The following is a 21,622-nucleotide window of genomic DNA, read 5'->3' on the forward strand; positions in this document are numbered from 1 at the left end:
AAGAATAAATTATCTGTAAGAAAAATACATTGTTTTCAGGTATCTACTGTTAGAATCATTACAATAGAGTAGTTGCTCATACAACAAATTAATTCTATTCCAGATTTTTTCTGCTAACAACATGGACATGCGAATGTTCCCATACAGAAAAAATTAACGAAGGAAGTGGACTTTACTATGATGAAATAGGAAGTGCTAAACTTTATCAAGACTATTGGAACCTTGTGACTTTTCAGGAGACAGAAAATATTCTATCACAACATAAAATATTATATGATATATACGATAAAACTAATGCAATCTGTATGAAAATAATTCTAGAAAAAAGCCCAAATAATTGTAGATTAACATTGGCTAGTATAAGAAATGATATAAATGGTATCAATTCAAAATTTGAATCTATATTGCATCTAATAGGAAAGAATAGAGTAAAACGTGGATGGTTTGACGGTATAGGAACTGTATTTAAAACTATTTTCGGAACATTGGATGAACATGATGCTAATTATTATAACGATGCTATCAATAAAGTAGCGGGAGATGAAAAACAATTAATCTCTTTGTTAAAAGATCAAACTCAGGTAGTAACATCGACGATCCTAACATTTAACGAAACAGTAAGAAGATTTCAACTTAACGAATTAGTAATGAATGATAATCTTAAAAAATTAGAAGTGTTTGCGAAAGATATGAAACATGAAACTGTTACTACAGAATACTTTGTTAAATTACTTTCTCAAATAACCTTATTACAAGAAGATGTAAGAAATTTAGAGAACCAAGTAGATAATATTATACAGTCTATATTATTTAGCAAGAATAATGTTATTCACCCTTCTTTAATCTCACCAACGAAATTGTTTCAAGAATTATCCAAACATGTAGGACAATTAACTCAAGGACGCGAATTACCAATACCGCTCACTATAGATAACATACATTCGATTATGGATATCTCATCCCTAACAGCATATTTTTATAAAACTAAAATAATATATGTTATATCAGTACCTTTAACTAGTACGCAAGATTTCACTATATTCAAGGTAACACCTTTACCAATTCCGCATAATCCAAAAAACCCAGATGTATTCTCACTTATTCAAAATGAATATAAATATATAGGAATAACTAGAACAAAAATGCAATACATAAAATTCAACGATTTAGATAAATGTAAATCATTAACGAAAAAACATTTTATATGTAAAATAAGAGACATTTTCACTACATTAGATAATGGAATTTGTGAAACGAAAATATTAACAGAAACTATTTCAAAAATACTTTCTGATTGCTCTACAAAAACTATATTCGGAAAACTGAGTATATGGCATGAAATATCACATAGTAGATGGATATTTGTTCAATCAGAAAAAACAAAGGTAACAATCGATTGTCCTTCTAGACAAATAGAAGAATTAGACATATTAGGTACAGGTTTATTAAAATTAGAAGCTAATTGCAAAGCTTATACAAAAACCTTACAATTCATAGCAAGTAATGATGTTTTAACAAATGTTACTGTGACTAAAAGTGAATTTAATATAGTAAATGAAGACTGTTGTATCAGAAATGAAAACTTCAATGCTACCATACCTAACTTGACCCCTTTAACAATAACTAATGCTAATTTAGACGAGCTTAGAGTAGCTACGCATAAACTTAATATTTTCCAAGATGAATTGAAAAAGATGAAAGAAAAACCGACGTTAGTTAAACATTCTAACTATTTTACAATCGCGATATATATCTTAATCGGATTAGTAATGTTATATTTTATGAAAAAATTATATTCAAAATATATAAATGAAACACCACATGGTAAAAATTGTATTCAAATATTTAATCAATGTCACAATACTAGGAGAAATACTCCAAGATCACGAGAAGATTATCCAGCGATTTCTTTAACAAATATTAATGCAGGATATAAGGATGATGAAGAGGAAATACCTGAACATCCTAGGCCCGTCACTAGAACGATGACTAAAAGATCATCCTTAATTAGAGATAATACATTCTCTTAAAATTTAAATTAAAATTAAAAATAAAAATTTTAAAAATTTAAAAATCTCACTAAAATAAAGATAAATGGAAATGGTTCATAGTTCACATTTTTAATCGAAATAAATATTTCACATTTTTAACATGCATGTGATCAAATAAATATGCATATATATAAGTGATCAAATAAAAATGCATTTATAAGTAATTGATCAAAAATAAAATTAAGTGGACACATAAATACGTATACAAATAAGTGCCCCAATATAAAATCAATAATACGTATATCGATATCTTTGATATATGAAAATATTGATAATGGTTATAATTCTATCCATATAAAAATTACTGTCAGTCTGTCAATCAGTCTGTTAGCCTACAAATAATGGTTATAATTCTATCCAGATAAAAATTAATTGGTTATAATTCTATCCAGATAAAAATTAAATGGTTATAATTCAATCCAAATAAAAATTATTTTAATACGTATAAATCAATAACATGTATATCAATATCTTTGATATATAAAAATGTTGATAAAATCAATAACATGTATATCGATTTTCCCCCCGATATATAAATATATTGATCATGATTAATCAAAATAAAAACTTAAAACGCGTTAGAATAGGAAAAACTTCATAAGTTAGAATAGGAAAAACCCATACAAGGTTAGAGTAAAGAAAAATTTCCGTTAGAATAGGAAATACTTTAGGAAAAACTTCATAAGTTAGAATAAGGAAAAGCTTCCATTAATATAAGAAAATTTGAAAGGTTTATAGGATTTCTCTTAGGATAGGAACCCATGGAAAACATACCTAGAGAAGTCATAAATAAAAAACCTAGAATCCATGTAAAAGCTTAAAATAAAGAAAATCTTAGAAAGCTTAAGGAAAATAAAGAAAATCTTAGGAAATTTAGAAAAGCTTGAATAGAAAGTTTAAGAAAAGAAACATAGAAAGTTTAGAACGAAACACATTAAAACAAATTTATTCAATTTACTAATTATTAATAATTAATAATAATCAATAATATTAATTTGATTATCCTTTTTCTAATTAAAAATATTACTTTTAATATTAAGAAAAATCTATGTACTTATTCTATATTCTTTTGAATTATATAAAATCTTAATGATAAGAAATGAAATATATTATAACCCTAATGATAAGAAAATGAAATATATAACCCTAATGATAAGAAATGAAATACATAAGAAAATGAAATATATAAGAAAATTAAATATATAAGAAATGAAATATGTTATTCATTGATCTATAAAGATCTTGACAATGTTCAACCCCTGTCTACATATTATATTCTGTCAACTTTTGAATTATATCAAATAAAAAGTTTTGAATTATATAGAATCCAAATGATTAAAATGAAATGAAATACTTTCTCTCTGTCAAAATAAAAATTATATTATATGTAAACATTTAAATAATATTCATTATATTATCTTAGTTTATAAACAAAAATGAAGATGTATCAAAAATAAAACAAATCTATTTTCAAATATTCAAATAGATAATTTAAACTATTTACAACATGTTGTCTATAAAAATGAAGATGTATCATTAGACAATAACAAAACTGTTTTAGAAATACCTTATTATAATAACAAAATTGTTAATTATTATAATGACGATGTAAAACTATGTAAAGAATGTATCAATCAACATAACTACAAAAGAAGATTACGTTCATGCAAAAGAAATAAAAGTTCTCTAGAAATACAAAACAAGATGCTGAAAGATAAAATAAATAAGATCCTCATGTCAATCAAAGATAGGAATTTCAGACACTTCAACTAATTTACTTAAAAAATATTAGTTTCAGTCTTAAAGAGGGAGGTGTTATGCATTAGATCGATACGTCGATAAGAGATTCTAATTAGAGAAACCGCAACTTCCTGTGATAACAATAGCATCCTCTGATATCAATAATATTGTCAATTAAAATATTGATTCATTTTATTCTAATTAATTCTAGAAAACCACAAAACAATAATGTCATGTTATTTGTGTTTGATAATTGGAAACATCTAGAACATTATTCAATCTATATATGAACCATTGTACACGTAATGAATTTGTTAGTTCTTTGTCGACCATTGTACCTATAGTATGTAAGTTGGCTTTCTGTCAATCGTAATAAATCTGTATTACTTGTAATTTATCGCCGTTTAATAAATCAAACATCTATCAAAAGTTCTTCTATTTTCGATTTGATATCTCCTGTGAATATTTCCGCCCTCTTTCGCTATTCCTGACAAATCAAAAGAGACTTTTACAGAGTCCTATTTCATAGTCCTCTGTATAATAATAATAAAATAGCAAATAATACCTAACAAGTATAAAGACTATTTAAATTCGTATATTACGAAACCTAAAAGACTTAGTGAAAGTGATTAACTATCTTACTTAAACTATTCCACTTTTTGGGGACGTAACAGTACGATGATAGCTAGAGAATGTGTATATATGTGCTGTGTTGGGCCATTATGTGCTGTGTATACCTTTGGCAGCAGAGAGATAGTGCGTGTATCTGTGTGCTGTGCTGCATTGCATTGCGTTATAGACAGATAAATCAAGACAAATATCATATAATATAAATATATATCATATATTCGACCATGTCCGATCCTAATAAGATCATAAATGGGCCTCCACACAGTGGAGGTTTGTATTAACAAATTTTATTTTTACGAGAAATGGATGTCAGCCACTTTCTCAACCTATTAGGTCCATATTCTGACTCATACATAAATTGAAAAACAATATGTGTACTTTTGCCAGACCCAGAATTCGAACCTGGAACCCACGACGCTATAGTCGACGCTTAAGCCGCGCGGCCATCGTGGAGTTTAATATAAATAGTATTTGTAATTCTTTTTTTTTTCAATTAATTTCTATATATTAAACGCGTATGAGACGGCTGCCGTGTCTCCATTAGGCGGCCATTAGATACTATTAGCATGTTATTTTAATGTGGTAATTAAAAAGTAATTAACAGGCCTGATTGTGTTAAGTACCTACGTGTTTAGTAGCTGCCACTAGACGCTTCTAGTGGCATCACTTTTTTTTTAATATGAGAGGGATTATTACAATTATGTCAGTGAAACAGTGAAAATAATGATTATTACTTACATGAATAGACTGTATGTAGAATAGGTCCTTGCGTACGCGTTTCCCAATGATTGGAAAAGTTCGCTCAAGTTTAGCCATAGGTGCCTGTAGCTGGATACCATGCAGTATGTACAGGCTTCGTTTACTTCCTTTGGAAACCAAGAGACATACCATAATAATCATATGCATAATGAGTAATGACCATTAAAATAAAGGATAAGACCGAGGCCCACTATTCCGGCCGTAACAATAAACTGTAAATTTCGAATGTAGTGTTAGCTATTGGTCTTACTTTAAAAATAAAATACAATACGGTAAACAGTTTGTAGTTTTATTGTTTCATATTTATTTAACAAAAATAATACTTTTACAAGAGAGAAGAGAAAAAAATTAAAAAACTTAAACAATGTTAAACAATAAAATAAAATTTAAAAAAAAATGCATATCATATCACTGAAAATTACTATGTCTTTCGCGAGCGCACTGACTAGTCTTGCACCCCTCGCTAATGGTGCTTGATAAGCTTGACACGAGAAAACAGTTCTGACCCAGAATAGGTCATGACTGCGATTGGAAAACATTCGTTGTGATAGCATGCAAAAATGTCTCAAGAGCAGAAATGGCCCACGAGATTCAATAGAGTGAAAAGCGAGCATGCCTTGTAGAAAGGCAGTCGGAAAAAAGTCGTTTGGCGAATTGAAATAAAATTGTAATAATTTGAACAAAATTATGCAATCAAAAATTTTCAGCATTACAGCATTACATTCGAAGATAAACAATAACTAGCACTACCATCGTAACTTTCAACTCAGTGCCATCGTCTGAATATAGTCGGGCTTAAGAGCGTATTTTTTTCATTTCGAGCGTTTTCCCCATTGTACCTCGAGCATTATTTATATTTATACTCGTAGAGTACATAATTAAATAGTTTTTTTTTTTAATTATAGAGAAAATTAATTAATTTTGAGAATTTTGCATGTGGGCGGCTGAGTACCGTATGACGGGCCTGAATAAAGTATATCTCTTCGCATAATAGATAATAATTCATAAATTTACTTCGCACAGTTTCTTAAAGTTTCTCCCCTTGATTAATAATGTTCGCGTCTCTATAGGATACTGGATGCTTGAGGTTTCTTATACTAAACCAAACAATATATTATCATAATATTACTCGAATTCATACATTTTATTTTGAGTTTACAAGCAAACTAGTTAACCATTGCAGAAACTTTTAACTCTCTAGGCGTAGTATGTTTAGTGTTTCTCGAAAGTTACTTAAAATACAATACATACAAGTCTTGCATAATATATAGATTAGTATAATATAGTTTAAACTAATATAGTTTTGATAGCGTATGCTATTTAATAAAATGATAATTTTAATTATATTAAAATTCTACAGGATATTTTAAGTAGATGGCTATTTCAGTTGTGATACCATTATCAAGACTACGACGATAAAGGGGTTGTCTACAGGAATCCGGGATTCCAATTGCTCATGCATCCTGGACGACGCCTTCCAATGTGGGTCTCCCATCACTCCTCCAGCCATCGCTTCGCATAAAAAAAAATCCGGATTGTCGGCCCACATACCAGATGAATCATTAAATGTAATTGGGCACCGACTTATAAAAAATATGGGTTATTGTATTTAATGTATCTATAATGGTAATACCTTGCGCCGCGATGGTTTTCAAACTTTATGTTACTACGCCCCCCTTTAAAAAATAAATAAAAATTTTAAGTTAAATTTTATCAGAAACGGAAATGACTTAGGTACCTAAATGGCATATTAGTTGTTCATCTTCTTCTTTCTCAGATTCACATGATTGAGAATCGTGAATCTGATGATTTGATTATCAAACAGCCTTCTCAACAGGACGTTTGTTCTCTCTCCTTTCGACATTATATTACATGCAAGGCTTGTGGCTACTACTTAAAGACCCGTGGCACTCATAATGTGGTAAAAGTATCTGGGATGTTCAATGTTTTCAATGATCTTCAATGTATGGTTTAATATACCGATGCAGCATATTTAAAAACAAGACAGCGCGGATGACATAAATTGACACTAACGAACCTAATAATTATAACTGTTATGCCATGCGCATTCGATATACACATGTGGAAGTGACAGGTCGCAATAAAACGTGGGCCACCCTTACTTATACTTGTAAGTGACGAGTTTATCGCCAATCGGAAAGTGTCTAGGTATGAAGAATGTATAAGGTATAAGATAGTAGGTAGGGTAAAGGTGGAACTCAATGGCACCTGCTAGATTTTGTTCACCCTACCCCGTCCAGCCACCTTATAAATCAATTCAAAAATATTATGGATATTTTTTTTTAAATACACCCCCCAAACCATTTTTATGTGTACACGCGTGTTTTGTAGTATTGCCAATGATGTTACACACGGGACTCGCAATGGACCGGAGCGCCGTTCCGGTTCATAAAATCTCCAAAATTATCGCTCCGTCTCGTGGAAAAAATAATTTGACCAACTGTGCTAAATAGGCCATATAACAAAAAATCAAACACTTATTTTTATAAAGTAAATATAAATTTAGATAACTGTGTAAATATTTTCGGAAAATTATTGAGCGCTCCGGTTCGTAAAATCTTCCATTTCTAGCGCTGGTTACACATCTTATATAATATCTGACTTCTAAAATATCCTGTAGAATTACATATAATTTATAATATAATCGTTTTGCTGGATTAACCCGTTTATGAGGTTACTTACTTTTTTAAAGCAATCCGATAAGCCTTGAGATGCTACCCTGATTGCTTTGCAATTGACATACCAGAGGGCGCAGTTCATGTTGATCATGGTTATAATATGGTAGTAGGCTATAGTATGCCAAAGGTAAAAGCCTTCCATCAGGGCAGATAGACTGAGTAAGAAGAGTACGGCCAAAACCACACAGCCGACGCTGATGATATATATATGAATTTTCAGATGAGGAAACTCAAGACCCTCTCCGGTCACCCTGAAGTATCGCAACTGTTGAGAATAATAACAATTTTTTTTTTAAATAACCATGCCCTCGCTTTTTGTACAAGGTAGTTGGGAGAGTTCGTTACATTGATATGCAGTTAACTTTCTTTATGACCAGAATTAAATATTTTGTCTAGTGTTCTCGTGTTGTTTAGTATTTCGTAAGGTTTTTAGAGGTCAATTTTATGGTTATGCTGTCTACATAGAGTTTTGAGAATCCATCGCTCCTTTTTTAGTATAGGGCAGTCGATGATGACATGCCACAGAGTTTGAAATGTGTAGCAGTCACATGGACATCAGCCATCGTCTCTCAATTTAAATATTTTTAGATAGGTTCACACCGCTCCGTAGCCTGTTATTATCTGTATGAGTTCGTGTTAATTTTTTTATGTTCCTGGCAAGAGTGATGGCTGAGTTTATGTTTGGAAAGGAAATTAAGTTAAAAGTAACAGAAAAATCAACTTTATAACTAATAGCTTCAATTATTATAATATTATTTACATTGATCTCCCTATGAACGGGATATAATATGACTAAACCATTGGAAAGTCCGACGAATGCAAACCAAAAAGGGTCTGTCAATAATCTGGAGTTGGTTTGTTTGGCCATTCTCAAAACTCTCAGCATTCATATCCACCATCATATTAAGATGCGTATAATCTCCATTATTTACCGCAATGCATATAATATCGAGTTATGTTAAATCGAAGTAACGTAAAAATACCATACATAGGTTGGTTACTTTATCACAGTTTTAATTGTACATGCAGACACAGTGATACTGATAAAGTATACCCACAGTGTAATAGGTATATTTTAATGACATGGCAAGAAAATCTAATATCGTACCAAGATAGAATCTGTTTACGCACGTAAGATGTTGGAAATATAATTAGATATAATAAGTGTAATTTCGTCTAAAACCGATACTTATAATACTTCTTTATGCGAAACTAATTATTTAAAATGCCACTCGCCAAAGCATGTATGTCACGTCAGGCCACGGACGAGTTAACTCGCGGGTTCTTGTAAACGTCATATCTTCTGAATGAACTGTTTGTGTAAATTTTCTAAATAATATTTATCATTTTAGTGTGAAAATATTCACAATAAACTCAAGAAAGATGTTGATTTGTTAAGTTTTCACAAATATTTATCATTCTGTTCCTATTTCATATTTTTAAGGGATTTATTTTATTCCAAAAATAGCTGGCCTACAAGTGTCCAACTAGTAAAAATTGGCTGGCAGTGATAAGGTTAAAATGGGACGGTCCACAGAATTGCAGATTGCCACATACCTACGCATGTTTTAACCGAAAACCACCCGCAGGATACCGCAGGTTACCATAATCTGCCGCACGTTATCGCATTGTTATAGCTGCGGTGCATGTGTGCTGACCCCAAAGAAAATTTACTGTTCAACGATGTTTATATTAGGCAATATTGTCGTGGTAGTGAATTAAGAATATTGATCGTAATATCGCAATTTTTATTATTATTGCCAGTCAATAATCAATTTTTGTCGGCAGTAAACGGCTTTTAAGGTGGCTAAAATTGCTAAAAAGTATTTTTTTTATTATCATTGGCAACATTTCAGTCAATTAACGTAGCCCTTTATTGAGTGGATCTATGCTATTCTATTGTTACCGTAGAACTATGCCAGGAGAATGGAAATTGGCAAGAATTGGCCGTGTGGAATTGGTTTTGAAGAATATAATTTATTACATACAGGACAATATATACAATATCTGACTTGCTTTTATTGTAATATCATACGAAGAGATAGCTCTCTTTCTACACTGAATTGATGAATAAAGTGAATTGATAGGTGAGTAAGTGAGGTAAGTACCTATTTCAAATGTGGATGCGAAACAACCATCAAAAGGAGAATATTATAGTAGTGGCAAAAAATGCTTTATTGATACGGTGAATGTGGACGTAATTAGGGATTCCAATACCGAATGAAAATACTAATACCGGTATTTCGGTATTTCCAATTTATTGAATACCGGTATTCGTGAAATATATGGACAACCAGAAGTATCCTCCAATAATACCAAGTAATACTATAGCAGTGGTGAAAGGGTGGAGCTAGGCTGTTAAGATCGGACATACCTAAATAGTGCACACTAAACTTTGTTAGTCATACATATTTGTAATCATTGAACCGCCTACAATTTTCAGACAGTTTTCGTCAGTTTTTAAAATTCAATTAAACCCTACTTAAACCAAGACATAATAGATAATAGGCGAAAATATTCGTCTATCTATAAAATATCTAAAAATGTGCCATTAAATCATACACCATTTTAGATATTTAATATACTTATAGAAGAATAATTTTTATCCATTGTGGTTTGATTTAGGCAGGGCTTAATGATTTTAAAAAAATCTGACCAACACCACATGTGATATGACGTATTCTCAATTCAACGAAAACAAATAAATATGACTGAAAAAGTGTGCAATATTTTTGTGGGACCGCCCATAGCATACGATTAGGTACTTTATATTATTATGGTTCGGTTAGGCAGGGTTTAAATGAATTTTAAAAATTAACCGGCACCATCTGCAAATTGTATTCTAAGTTCAGTGAAAACGAATAAGAATGACTGACAATGTTTACTATTTGCACTATTTATGTCGGATCTTAACAGCCTACCTCCACCATTCGCTACTGTAATATGGTAGAGATGGTACTGTTTACAAATACCTATCTAGTGGTTGAACCATTGGCACTTTCTTCTTCGAAGGCTCTTTCAATAAATATTCCATCAAATGTTTTATTAGTTTATTGCACTTTTTACACATAGAAATTTCTTTGCTTTTATCTCGTAAGAAGTAAAACTAAATACAATGTTGCTGTTTTTGAAAAAACAAACGAACACTATTTACCCGCGATTTCCGATTCATCTAAAAAAACACCTGACACGTGTTACACTCGTAAGCGACTGGCGAAAATAATATTTGGATAAATTTTAAATTAGGGTAGTAGGTAACTACCTACCTATAATGCAAAAATGTATTTTAAAAATATCTGCACGTGTCATTGCTGGTCAAGGATGTAAGTCAGGCAACCGGATATAACCCGACAAAAAATTACAGTCCTATTAAACCTTTTATGTTAATTAATACATATTATTGTTTCCAATTCCAATACCAAATATATCGGTATTGTCTGATTTTTAAAACCGGTATTTCGGTATCGAAAAATACTGGGATACCGGTTTTGAAATACCGGTATTCAATCCCTAGTCGCAATGTGTAATGGTCGTTGTGTCAAATGAATATAAGTAGGCACTATCTATATTTCATAAACTATTGTTTTAATGCAATGAATAATTCACAAGATTTAAGAATTTAACGTTCTTTTATTGAACATTACATAATTTGAAAACACTTCTGAGAAATAGATAACCACTAGTAAAAAGTTTTTGGAAAAAAATACTGAAATGAATTAGTCGTTAAATATAATAAAATTATTAGCAAGTCAAGAAAGTGCATGATCGTTATAACTGAAATTTGGAGAGATCCTGACTCCAGCTAGTAATTTATTGAAGTAATATCACTACTTTCATTTAAAAATAAATACAAAAACCGATTGCCAAAAAAGTAACACAATTTCGAAAGCACTTCGGCGCATCTATTCTATACACAAGGCTGCTATTGGCGGTTATCGACGGCTGTCGACGGTAGTTGATCATATTTATGTATTGAGGCGGTTAATTCTTACAATAAGTTAACCGTCTTAACTGTCAAAAATTGCTATGTTTTAACAGCACCTCACTTGGCTGTGATAATTTTTAGAGCGAGATAAGCAGATTTCACAGTTTAAACTGCTAACTTACTGTAACAATTATAATACCTTAATACATAAATATGATAAACTACCCTCAATAGCCGCCGATAGCAGGATAGCCAGAGCAGAATAGATGCGCAAAGAGTATTGTAAAAACATAAGTTAATTTAGTCTTAATTAGATAGGACACATGTGGCTTAGTGGTCAGACACATGGGCGTGAGTCTTGCCGAGTGTCGTATTTTTTTCTAGTGATTATATATTTCTCAGAAGTGTTTTGAAATTATGTAAGTTTTATTTTAACTACCTAATATGATAGTATTTTAGTTTACCTGGAATCTTCCCCACTCCGTTTTGTAAATGGCCACCTGTGGCGCCACTCCCCATCCGACGTACGGGATCCAGAAGTGTGGGACCAGGAATACAATGAAGATGACGGCGTAGATGTAGTCATCGAATCGGTGCGTAGTTTGTATGATGCGCATTCTCTCGTAGCCAACGACCAGCACGACCGCGGTGGCACATATGTAGAAACAGACTGCATAAAGCATGGCTGACGAGCGCCAACTAAATGTCACATTACCTAAATAAATAAAAAAACAGGTTGAATTCAAGGCCTGAACAAAAACGATGTATAAGTGCGAGTGAGAGAGTATTCGGCACCCTTATAATCTCTGCGACACGCTCTAGAGTAAGATAAAAGGTTTACAGCTGATGTTTTAGATGATTCTCTGTGGTGTCGCCGCCAAATCTTAGTTTGTTGCTTAATTTAGCGTCGATAACCTGCGAGCGCGTGTTGCTAAAATTGATATTTTTTGTGTTAAACATAAAGTTAGTGATAAATATTTTTAGTTAATTAAGTAGAAAAGATGGTTCTGTGTGTTGTATTAAAATGTGGTGGCCGTACTGATAAGCAAGAAGATGGTATTACGTTTCATAGATAAGTTGATACATGTTCGTGATAATTTATTTGTATATTATTATGTATTTTAATATCAGTGACCTAGCGTTTCTTTAAAATAACTTAAATTATGAATATCTTTACCTAATGGTTGCGTTTTGACCGCTTAAAAATACTATATAACGTAAAAAAATAGTAAATTATATTTTAATTCTGAGCGAAATGGTCTATGGTCTCAAACATTTGTGTACGAATGCGTTCGCTCGTCCACAAACCAAACGCACGGCACGCAGCTTCATTTAGCAATGCAATGGTGGTGTCTAGATGTATATATAGTCTAAGGTTGAATTGCTTATTTGACTTCCTGTAGTTTCTTCATCCCGTATTTGGGTCTAGGACAGTGGTGACGAACCTATGGCACGCGAATGTTTTATTTTGAAGAGAAAAAATACTTATAATAATAATAAATGACGGATCACATTGTATCAAAATAACAGGCAAATACTCTTCAATAATAAGCATGACGTTTAATGTTTAATGTAAATATATAAGTATTGCATAGATCAGTCGTTAGGATTTATGCGTCACATATCACATTATCGCACTCACCTCATCAGGCGGCGGTGGTAGCTCTGATTTTGATCGATTTACAATGCTTGAGACCACTGTAGCGCGAGAATGCCTCATCTGATGAGAGCAATTCTGATGTAAATTTGTGTGTAAAGTACTAAACTAAGTAATACAGTAACAGACAATTTTATTTCTGCACACTAAAATGGCTGTACCAAATAAGAAACAAAAACTTGGTTTCAAAAGTCAGTCTCAGTATTTGGTGGACCGAAATATATTATTACATAATTGAAAAAAGTGATAAAGCTATAAATGTGTGATATGTTCTGTGGGTGGTATCTAGAACATCATCATTTTTTTTATATAGAATTCTTAAAACTAATTTTTTCCCATATGAAAAACTACTCGGACAGTCGAAAAATAATATTTGTGAAATTTTGGCACACGTACGTAAAAAGGTTCGCCAACCCTGGTCTAGGACGTTTTGACGCCGGGACAACTGAGCGCCACGCAATCGAATAACATTCAAAATAAATAGACGTTCGTGAATTATAGGTAAGTACTTGTCTTTACAATATATATTCAATATTATTATTTATATTTTAATTATTGTATTATTATTTAATACTAGTGAGAATTTAAATATGCACAGGTAAATTATTGTACATAATTATGTTTAAGTTCCAACGAGAAGAGAGTTATTTTATTTTTATATAAAGCCTCAGGCATGGTAATTCTCAATCCACAATAAAAAAAATTCGTCATGTTTATAGAAAGATTAATTAAAACTATTAAGTAGTAGACAGAAATTGATTAAAATTCCTCATAAAATCGTAACGAACGTCTATTTATTTCATTCGACAGTGCGGCGCCCAATTGTTCCATACCCCGGATTTAACTTGTCGTCTGGAAAAAATACACACATACAACATCCAACCTTTGACATCATTACTTCTATAATATTTTGGATAATATACCTGTTTTAAAAGGTTATGTAAGCAAATCACCTCGGTACAGACAAAAATCAAGACCAGCACGCTAAAGTCAATAAAAAAGTGATAAATAATAATATGATATTTCGTATTCAGGCGGTTAATTATCCCGGGGTCAAGTGTGATATTTTTTTAACACGGCAGCTGGCAAATGTCGTTGACAGGGAACTCAGAAATAATGGGAACTGAAATACATAACGGGTAAGGCAAAGCAGGTAACCAACTCGAGTAAGGAAGAACCCGGGTTAAACTTACACACCTGTTAAGAATACGTTTTACGTCGAATACTAAAAACTGCTCTCGGTTTATGCATTTACGCTCATTTAATGTTGGTGTACTACACACACTATTGCACGTGGATAATGCGTGCTTCATTTTCGTAGGACACTCACACATTCGAAACCCTGCATCAAGATGCGGCGTATTGAATATAGACTATCGGTATTCTATTTATTATCTGTTCTGTGGTCGTTGAGTAACACATTTAATACGTCCTACTTGATTGCATCCCATTAGAATCAAGTAAGACGTGTTAACTGTACTATCAATTAGGTATTGTAGATAACCGCCTTATTATTGTGGTATTGCTCCGAGTAGTAACCGTGTTATTTTAAAGCAATAAAAATAACGGTAACTTGTTACTGTGTTAGCTATTTAGAACAACTCTGCAGGATCAGGATCGAGATGAAAAGAAACACTTTTTGAAAAAAAAAAAACTTTTTTGCAATCGAGATATAGGTCTGGGCACTCAATGGAAGACTATCATTTGCTGAAAACTTGAACGTTAAAGGAACTGATCATAAGAGGACTATAAACTTTTGAAATATGACTGTATTGGCAGACCAACAATAAAATGGTTTTAAGATGAACCAATAAGACCAGAAAATGTATAGCGTCTATCAAACACATTGTAGCGTAAGAATACTTTGGCTATATTTTCTACAATGGCGAGTATTAACTGATTAGTCAAATTCTAACACAGAGATAGTTGTTATGGAGGAGCAGAAACGTGGGTAGAAAAAGATTCTTTTGAGAATAATATCCAAGGCTTGGTGACAACTGATCCTCGATTGGGAGTTGCACAGCAATTTGATCGTACACCTTCAGTAGAATACGGTACGAAAAGAAGAAAAATACGATCAAATTTTAGAATGATAGTGTCACATGCAGTTAACGCGGCACATTTTAAATTCAACAATAATGAGTATTTTATAGAAGGTTTTCCATTAAAATTATTACAAATATCTAAAATAATATGGTGTCTGGATCATTCTTCGCACATATTTTTATTCGCAGAATTTTCCAGTCGAAGAATAATTGTGTGCGGAGAATATATTTAGACCCCTTAATAGAATATACTAAAAAAAATCATGTTTCTTTGTCGATAGATCACCATACTTATTAACTATGGCCTGAGAAAAATACCAACAATAATACTTATTTAGTCACAGCGGTCGGTTGAAACTTTCGTTTTTTTGCCAGATAATGTTAGTCAGACTGACAGATTGACGACTCGCGATGATCGTTGTCAGTCTTAAATAGCAATTACACGTAACGATTCAGATACAAATTCGATCGTCCCGACATTTATTTTAGTTTTTTTATAATACACGTTGTATGAACAGTGCGTCCTTAAAGAGTTTTATTCATATTTTCTTAATTAAAACAGTGGTAGTTTTACCAATTAGGTGTTAACAGATTTGGATGGCTACTTATGAAAATGTTTCCTATACGATAAACCGCCATTAAATATTACAAATGCATAAAAATATTTTATGTTTTGATTGATTTTAATACTTAGATTATTTTAAATGTTTATACTTTCTAATGAAGCAACCGTCTCAATAGCTTCATGCAAATTGACTAACTTTAACCGTTTCAATCTCACCACGAACCAGTGGAGATTGCACACTGCACAGGATAAGGTGACCATGTCATATCATATAATACCAAATGAAAATTTTTCGAGAATCTCGAGAAATACCAAACTCTAGCTATAGTCGTCTTTAGTCGGGCTAAAACAAATCTATTCCTCTCGCGATCTGACAAAAAGACTCAACATCGATTTCACGATCGGGCCAAACGGTCAGCATGAGTCATCGATTATGCGAGCTGCTCGTGTAATTTATGCTTAACTTAAGTTGAAATTTGAACAATTGTTTTGTTTAGAGTAAAGTAAGATAAATTACTTTGGATTTTAATTATGTCAAAAGAGATTCCATCAGAAAATATCAAAGTATTGTTGTGACAGATTTATCCTAATTGACTTAATCGTTATTTTAATTCAAAATTAGTCATAAGCTTGACACTTTATTAAGGTATCATTTTATTATGACTATCCTGGAATTTTGCACTGGATTTTGTGTAATCTTTTCGATTTTTCACATAGCCAATCTAATTACTTATAGGGATTCCAATCCCGAGATCCCGGGATCCCGAGCTATTTCGATACCTATGAATCCCGGGATTGATAAACATAATCCCGAAACTTTCGAGATTGATTTTTTATCAATTTTTATGAAAATAAAATAAAAACGAAAATATAACAGAAAAAATACTTTTAATAACTACATTAGAAATAAACTGAGTTTAAATGAAGTTTGATTTATACCCATATGTAAGTTGCCGATTCATTTTATTTTTTCACATAAATTAATAAAAATGAGAAAGATTGGAAAAAACAATGCTTCGCACTATTAACAAAGTAATTCCATCATGATCTCATACGTTTTACGGCAGTTTCATATTTGGCTGACTAATTAGATGTATGAAGCGGAAAGGCCATAAGTACGCCATGATTTGCTTTACTATTTTAAATCTCACTAACCCATTCATTAAGTCTTTACTATCAGAAACACCAATCTCATATTAAATTCACATTATTATTTATATTACAATATTATTTACTCCATTAAACTTATGTATTTCCAAGATTGAACGTATACAATATTAACAATAAATGTCTTAAATAGTATAAATTATACTAGATAAATTTTTGACCGATTTTAGCAATGCAAATAACATTGCTTACTGCTAAATAACATTTTTCATTTGTAAATATAAAATTTTTATATTAACAATGGAAGAAATGCCAATCCCGGGACCAGTCCCGGGATTGTCAAATTGTAATCCCGAAATCCCGGGATCAGAATTTTGGCTCGGGATTGGATTCCCTAATTACTTAGTATTATGTAAAAAAATAGTTTAATTAATAAGACGCCCCAACAAACGGCACAGTTTCTGACGTAAACTATTATAAATAATGTTAGTAATATTATAATAACAATAATACTTTGATTTTAAATTACAAAGTTGGTTTTCTTTCCTTGGCGTAATTTACAATTCATCAGAGAGCATACAAATTGGCATGAGTCTAGATGGATCGATAGCTTAAAGTTTAAGAGCACTTATCTGGATAGTGAGTGATGTGAGCTCAAATCATATTTGATCAAAAAAAATCTAGGATTTATAATAATTATAACAATATATTAATATATTATAACAATATGCTTTAGGTTTTTCAATATTTTCGATAACTAGAATCTAGCATTATTTATTATGTATATTCAGTACTGAATAAAAAAAATATTTAAATATAACTAATTAAACCATCATTTTAAAGACAAAAGAATAATTGATCAAGTATTGATAAGTATATCACAATATCACAATAATGTATTCAGTCAGTTTATCATTACAATAAGGTCAATAAGTTACTTGTTAAAAGTGCTATCTTTTAATACCCCCTCTCTCTTGGTTGTGTTACCTTTTAGAGCGAGATCGAGTAAGTCAATTACATATTGAAAATTGAGATGCGACTATTTTGAAAAATAATCTACGTCACGGGTGACGTCAACCGCCTCAATTTATATTTCCCCGCTGTTAAATAGAGTGGCGAGTAGTAACACATTTTTTAACACATCCTGCAATGACGTGACTAATAAAATTGTAGGTTATGTTGATATGTTGAATTATTGTTTGACGTTTCAATACAAAATTTCAAGCATTTCGAAGTTCGGGTGGAAAAATCATAGATACGCCAGCACGAACTTTGACCGAGCTTCGCAAATAAAAGACGCATTTCACACGACATGTTTACCAACTTAAATTTTTGCCGTATTACGAGTTTACCAATTATTGTAGATAATCGCTGATAGCCGACTCGTGTATGGAATTGTTTCCGTGTTAATTTTGACCAATAAAAATAATGGAAATGTGCTAAAGTGTTAACTGTTAATAATAGTTATGTAGAGTTGTTTTCAAATTATGTATGTTCAATAAAAAATGTAACATTCTCAAATCTTGTCAATAATTATTCGTTGAATAAGAAATGGATTATTAAAATATATAAGCTGTATTTATTTATTTAAGAAAACAAAACATTGTGGACATAACAAATCAAGATTCAGGACGTTCACAACATGAGATTTACATTTAACAAATTTAATACAAACTGTAACCAACTCTAGTTGCGAAATAATTATTAATTTGGCTTGCGAACTAATTATTTGGCGTCCTTACTAGTTACTGTATCTGCAACGGTTACAGTTACGGCTCGCTAATGAGTACCCGGCTTTATATTATAATATGTTTTTAACTATTTACGTAATACAGTGTTTTGGGCATTGTTACAATTACAATGTATGCTTTGATTTTCAAAAAAATATTAGGTGTACCTAAAAACAGGACGTTACAAAATATTACATAAAACAATTTCAACCAAAAACATCAGCAAAATTAACCTGAAATTGACATCAATACACGGCAAAGGCATTGTGTGGTTAATGATAATTCATTGTATGATACTTTAACCTTTATTTTTATTTAAACGCGATAAAATTGAAAGGCCGTAATTATTATTTTGTCACCTATTATTATTCACGGATAAAACGCAGGTGTTTGCGGTTTTATCAGCTGATTATAGATTATTTTACAAAGTTCTAACTATTCATAATAAAACCAATAAACTATGCAGAATTAATAACGCAATATTGGGAAAAAATATAACGTAATAACTTTCGTCTTTTCTCCGAGTGGCTTCTCTAGCGTAGGTTGGCAAATGGCAATCATTTATACATAAATAATTTTGAAAATATTGGAGTGATCCGTGACGTCGGTTAGTAATTAAAGTAATAAATACTTATATTTAGAATACAAAAACCGATCGCCTACCGTAACTCAATTTGTAGAGCGCTTATGAGCAGGTATTAAAAAGGCCAATAGTAAAAATTTGTCGCAATTAAGCATGGCAGTCGTAGCATAGTGATAATGCACAGAACGCGATACCCAAGGGACGCAGGTTCGATTCCTGCCGGGTGTCTTACTTTTTTCAAAAAAGATTTTTTTCTATTGGTTCTATTTTCTCATGAGTGTTTTCAAAATTATTGATGTTCAATAATTAGAATGGTACATTCTTAAAATCTTGTGAATTATTCGTTGAATACAAGAAATATTTAATTAAAATCATTTATACCTTTGAGAATGTAGCGACTGCATTGTTACCAACTGTCATTGATTTAAATGTGCCAAATAGGAACCCTTTTCAATCAATTTATTTTTCCCAATAAGTAGTGTTACCAAATATCATAATGCCTAAATCCCCCATCAACAATCCTCCAATCGACAGAGGTGAGAATATAATGATAATATTATTGTAACTGTAAATGAGTCAAGGCTAAACGATGATGCACAGCTAAACAAACAAAAAGAACGTTACCGTTATCTGTTTCTAGGCAAACGAAGGATCGAGGGTAGGTACGGTCAGTCGGCTACCTACCCTTGGCCCTTACGTCGCCTCTAAATGCGATTCGCTACCTTTTTCGCGCCAAAGCCTACGATTACAAATGTTATTAATAATTAATTGTTTCCTGTCAAGCGAAATATACTTACGTAATGTCCCTGAATCAGTGTTTTCAATAAGTGTAAAAGTATAAATCAACACCCTACCTAAACCCATACCTATCAGTACCTATTTGATATTCCCAATAGAATTTGGCACAAAATTTTTAGTAGGTAGTAGGTATGTATAACAATTAGGGATTGCAATACCCAATGAAAATACCAATACCGGTATTTGTAAAATAATTGAAAAGAAAAAAAAGTATTTACTTACTTAAATATATATCTATATATATATATATATATATAAATCTCTTTAAAATATTATTATTTTATAACATGATTGTGTCATTGCTGAACACCAAAGACGGTGAAGGGCCACAGAAGTAAACCAGACATCGCGTAATACAACAAAAAAATTACAATCCTGTTAAGCCTTTTATGCTAATTATTAATACATCCTTATTTCCACTTTCAATACCAAATATATCGGTATTGTCTGATTTTTATAACTGGTATTTCGGTATCGAAAAACGTTGGAATACCGGTATTGCAATTCTTAATAACAATAATTATTTACTAAATTAGTCTTTGCTCTGGATTTACCTACTGAAAAGCTACAGCTATATTGTTCAGCCATTTTAAACGACATCATATAGGGACACTCACAAATAATATAATTGGAATTTTGCAATATATTGCATAAGCAAATATAAGTATAGTGATCACTCCAATAAAAACCACCGAAAGTCTGAAGCAGGCTTTAGTCTCAGCGCTCGAAATGGAAAATTTTACGAACCGGAGCGCTCGATAATTTTACGAAAATATTAACATTGTTATCTAATTTATTTATAAAAATACGTGTTAGATTTTATTATATGACATATCTAGCTCAGGCGGTCAAATTAATATTTCCACAAGACGGAGCGATAATTTCGGGAATTTTATGAACCCGAACGGCGCTCCGGTGCGTTCCGATCCATTTCGAGCCCTGTTTAGTCTATATTTATAAACAGTAAAAAAGATAAAAACACAATCTCAAAACACTAATATACATTTTGAATTCTCACCTGGTGATGATCTCGTGATGGGCATCACTGCCAAAATTCTGAACAACAACAGAATCAACTTGTGATCACGATAGAACTGATCATGCGTCTCCACGGAGTCTCCATCAGTCGAATTCAGACGCGCCCTCTCTTTGCGACGCTGAGCTCTCTCATCCGGGCGCTGGATTCTTTCTTTAGCGAGAGCTCCCAGCTCTGCCTCCAGTAATCCATTTCCACTGTCAGTCCAACCGTTATCAGCCTTATAAGGCCAACCTAATCCATTTCTTCCATAATCCATTTCTTGGTCTTGCCAATTACCCTTTTTCTGGGCATCCA

At 31.8% G+C, this 21,622-nt stretch overlaps 2 protein-coding genes across 2 annotated transcripts in view; one reads left to right on the top strand and one right to left on the bottom strand.

Annotated features, from left to right (window-relative positions):
* Positions 1-21,365, bottom strand: part of LOC147073517 (gustatory and odorant receptor 21a-like) — a 49,602-nt gene extending 28,237 nt beyond the window's left edge. Inside the window, exons 1-4 of the mRNA XM_085944217.1 lie at positions 21,308-21,365; positions 12,269-12,519; positions 7,884-8,144; positions 5,160-5,287 (exon numbers count right to left, since the gene is read on the bottom strand). Of these exons, the coding sequence (XP_085800343.1) occupies positions 5,160-5,287; positions 7,884-8,144; positions 12,269-12,519; positions 21,308-21,332 (665 nt within the window). The 5' untranslated portion in view covers positions 21,333-21,365. The remainder of the gene's footprint in view (positions 1-5,159; positions 5,288-7,883; positions 8,145-12,268; positions 12,520-21,307) is intronic.
* On the top strand, positions 698-2,030 carry LOC147073518 (uncharacterized). Its single transcript, XM_085944632.1, has one exon. It carries the CDS (start codon positions 948-950, stop codon positions 2,028-2,030), a length of 1,083 nt encoding a protein of 360 aa, XP_085800758.1. The 5' UTR covers positions 698-947.
* Positions 21,366-21,622: the final 257 nt, after the last annotated feature.

The sequence above is a fragment of the Rhyacophila brunnea genome, unplaced genomic scaffold, assembly GCF_057557595.1.
Source record: "Rhyacophila brunnea isolate RB1 unplaced genomic scaffold, BYU_Rbru_1.0 scaffold_17, whole genome shotgun sequence".
Taxonomy (NCBI): domain Eukaryota; kingdom Metazoa; phylum Arthropoda; class Insecta; order Trichoptera; family Rhyacophilidae; genus Rhyacophila; species Rhyacophila brunnea.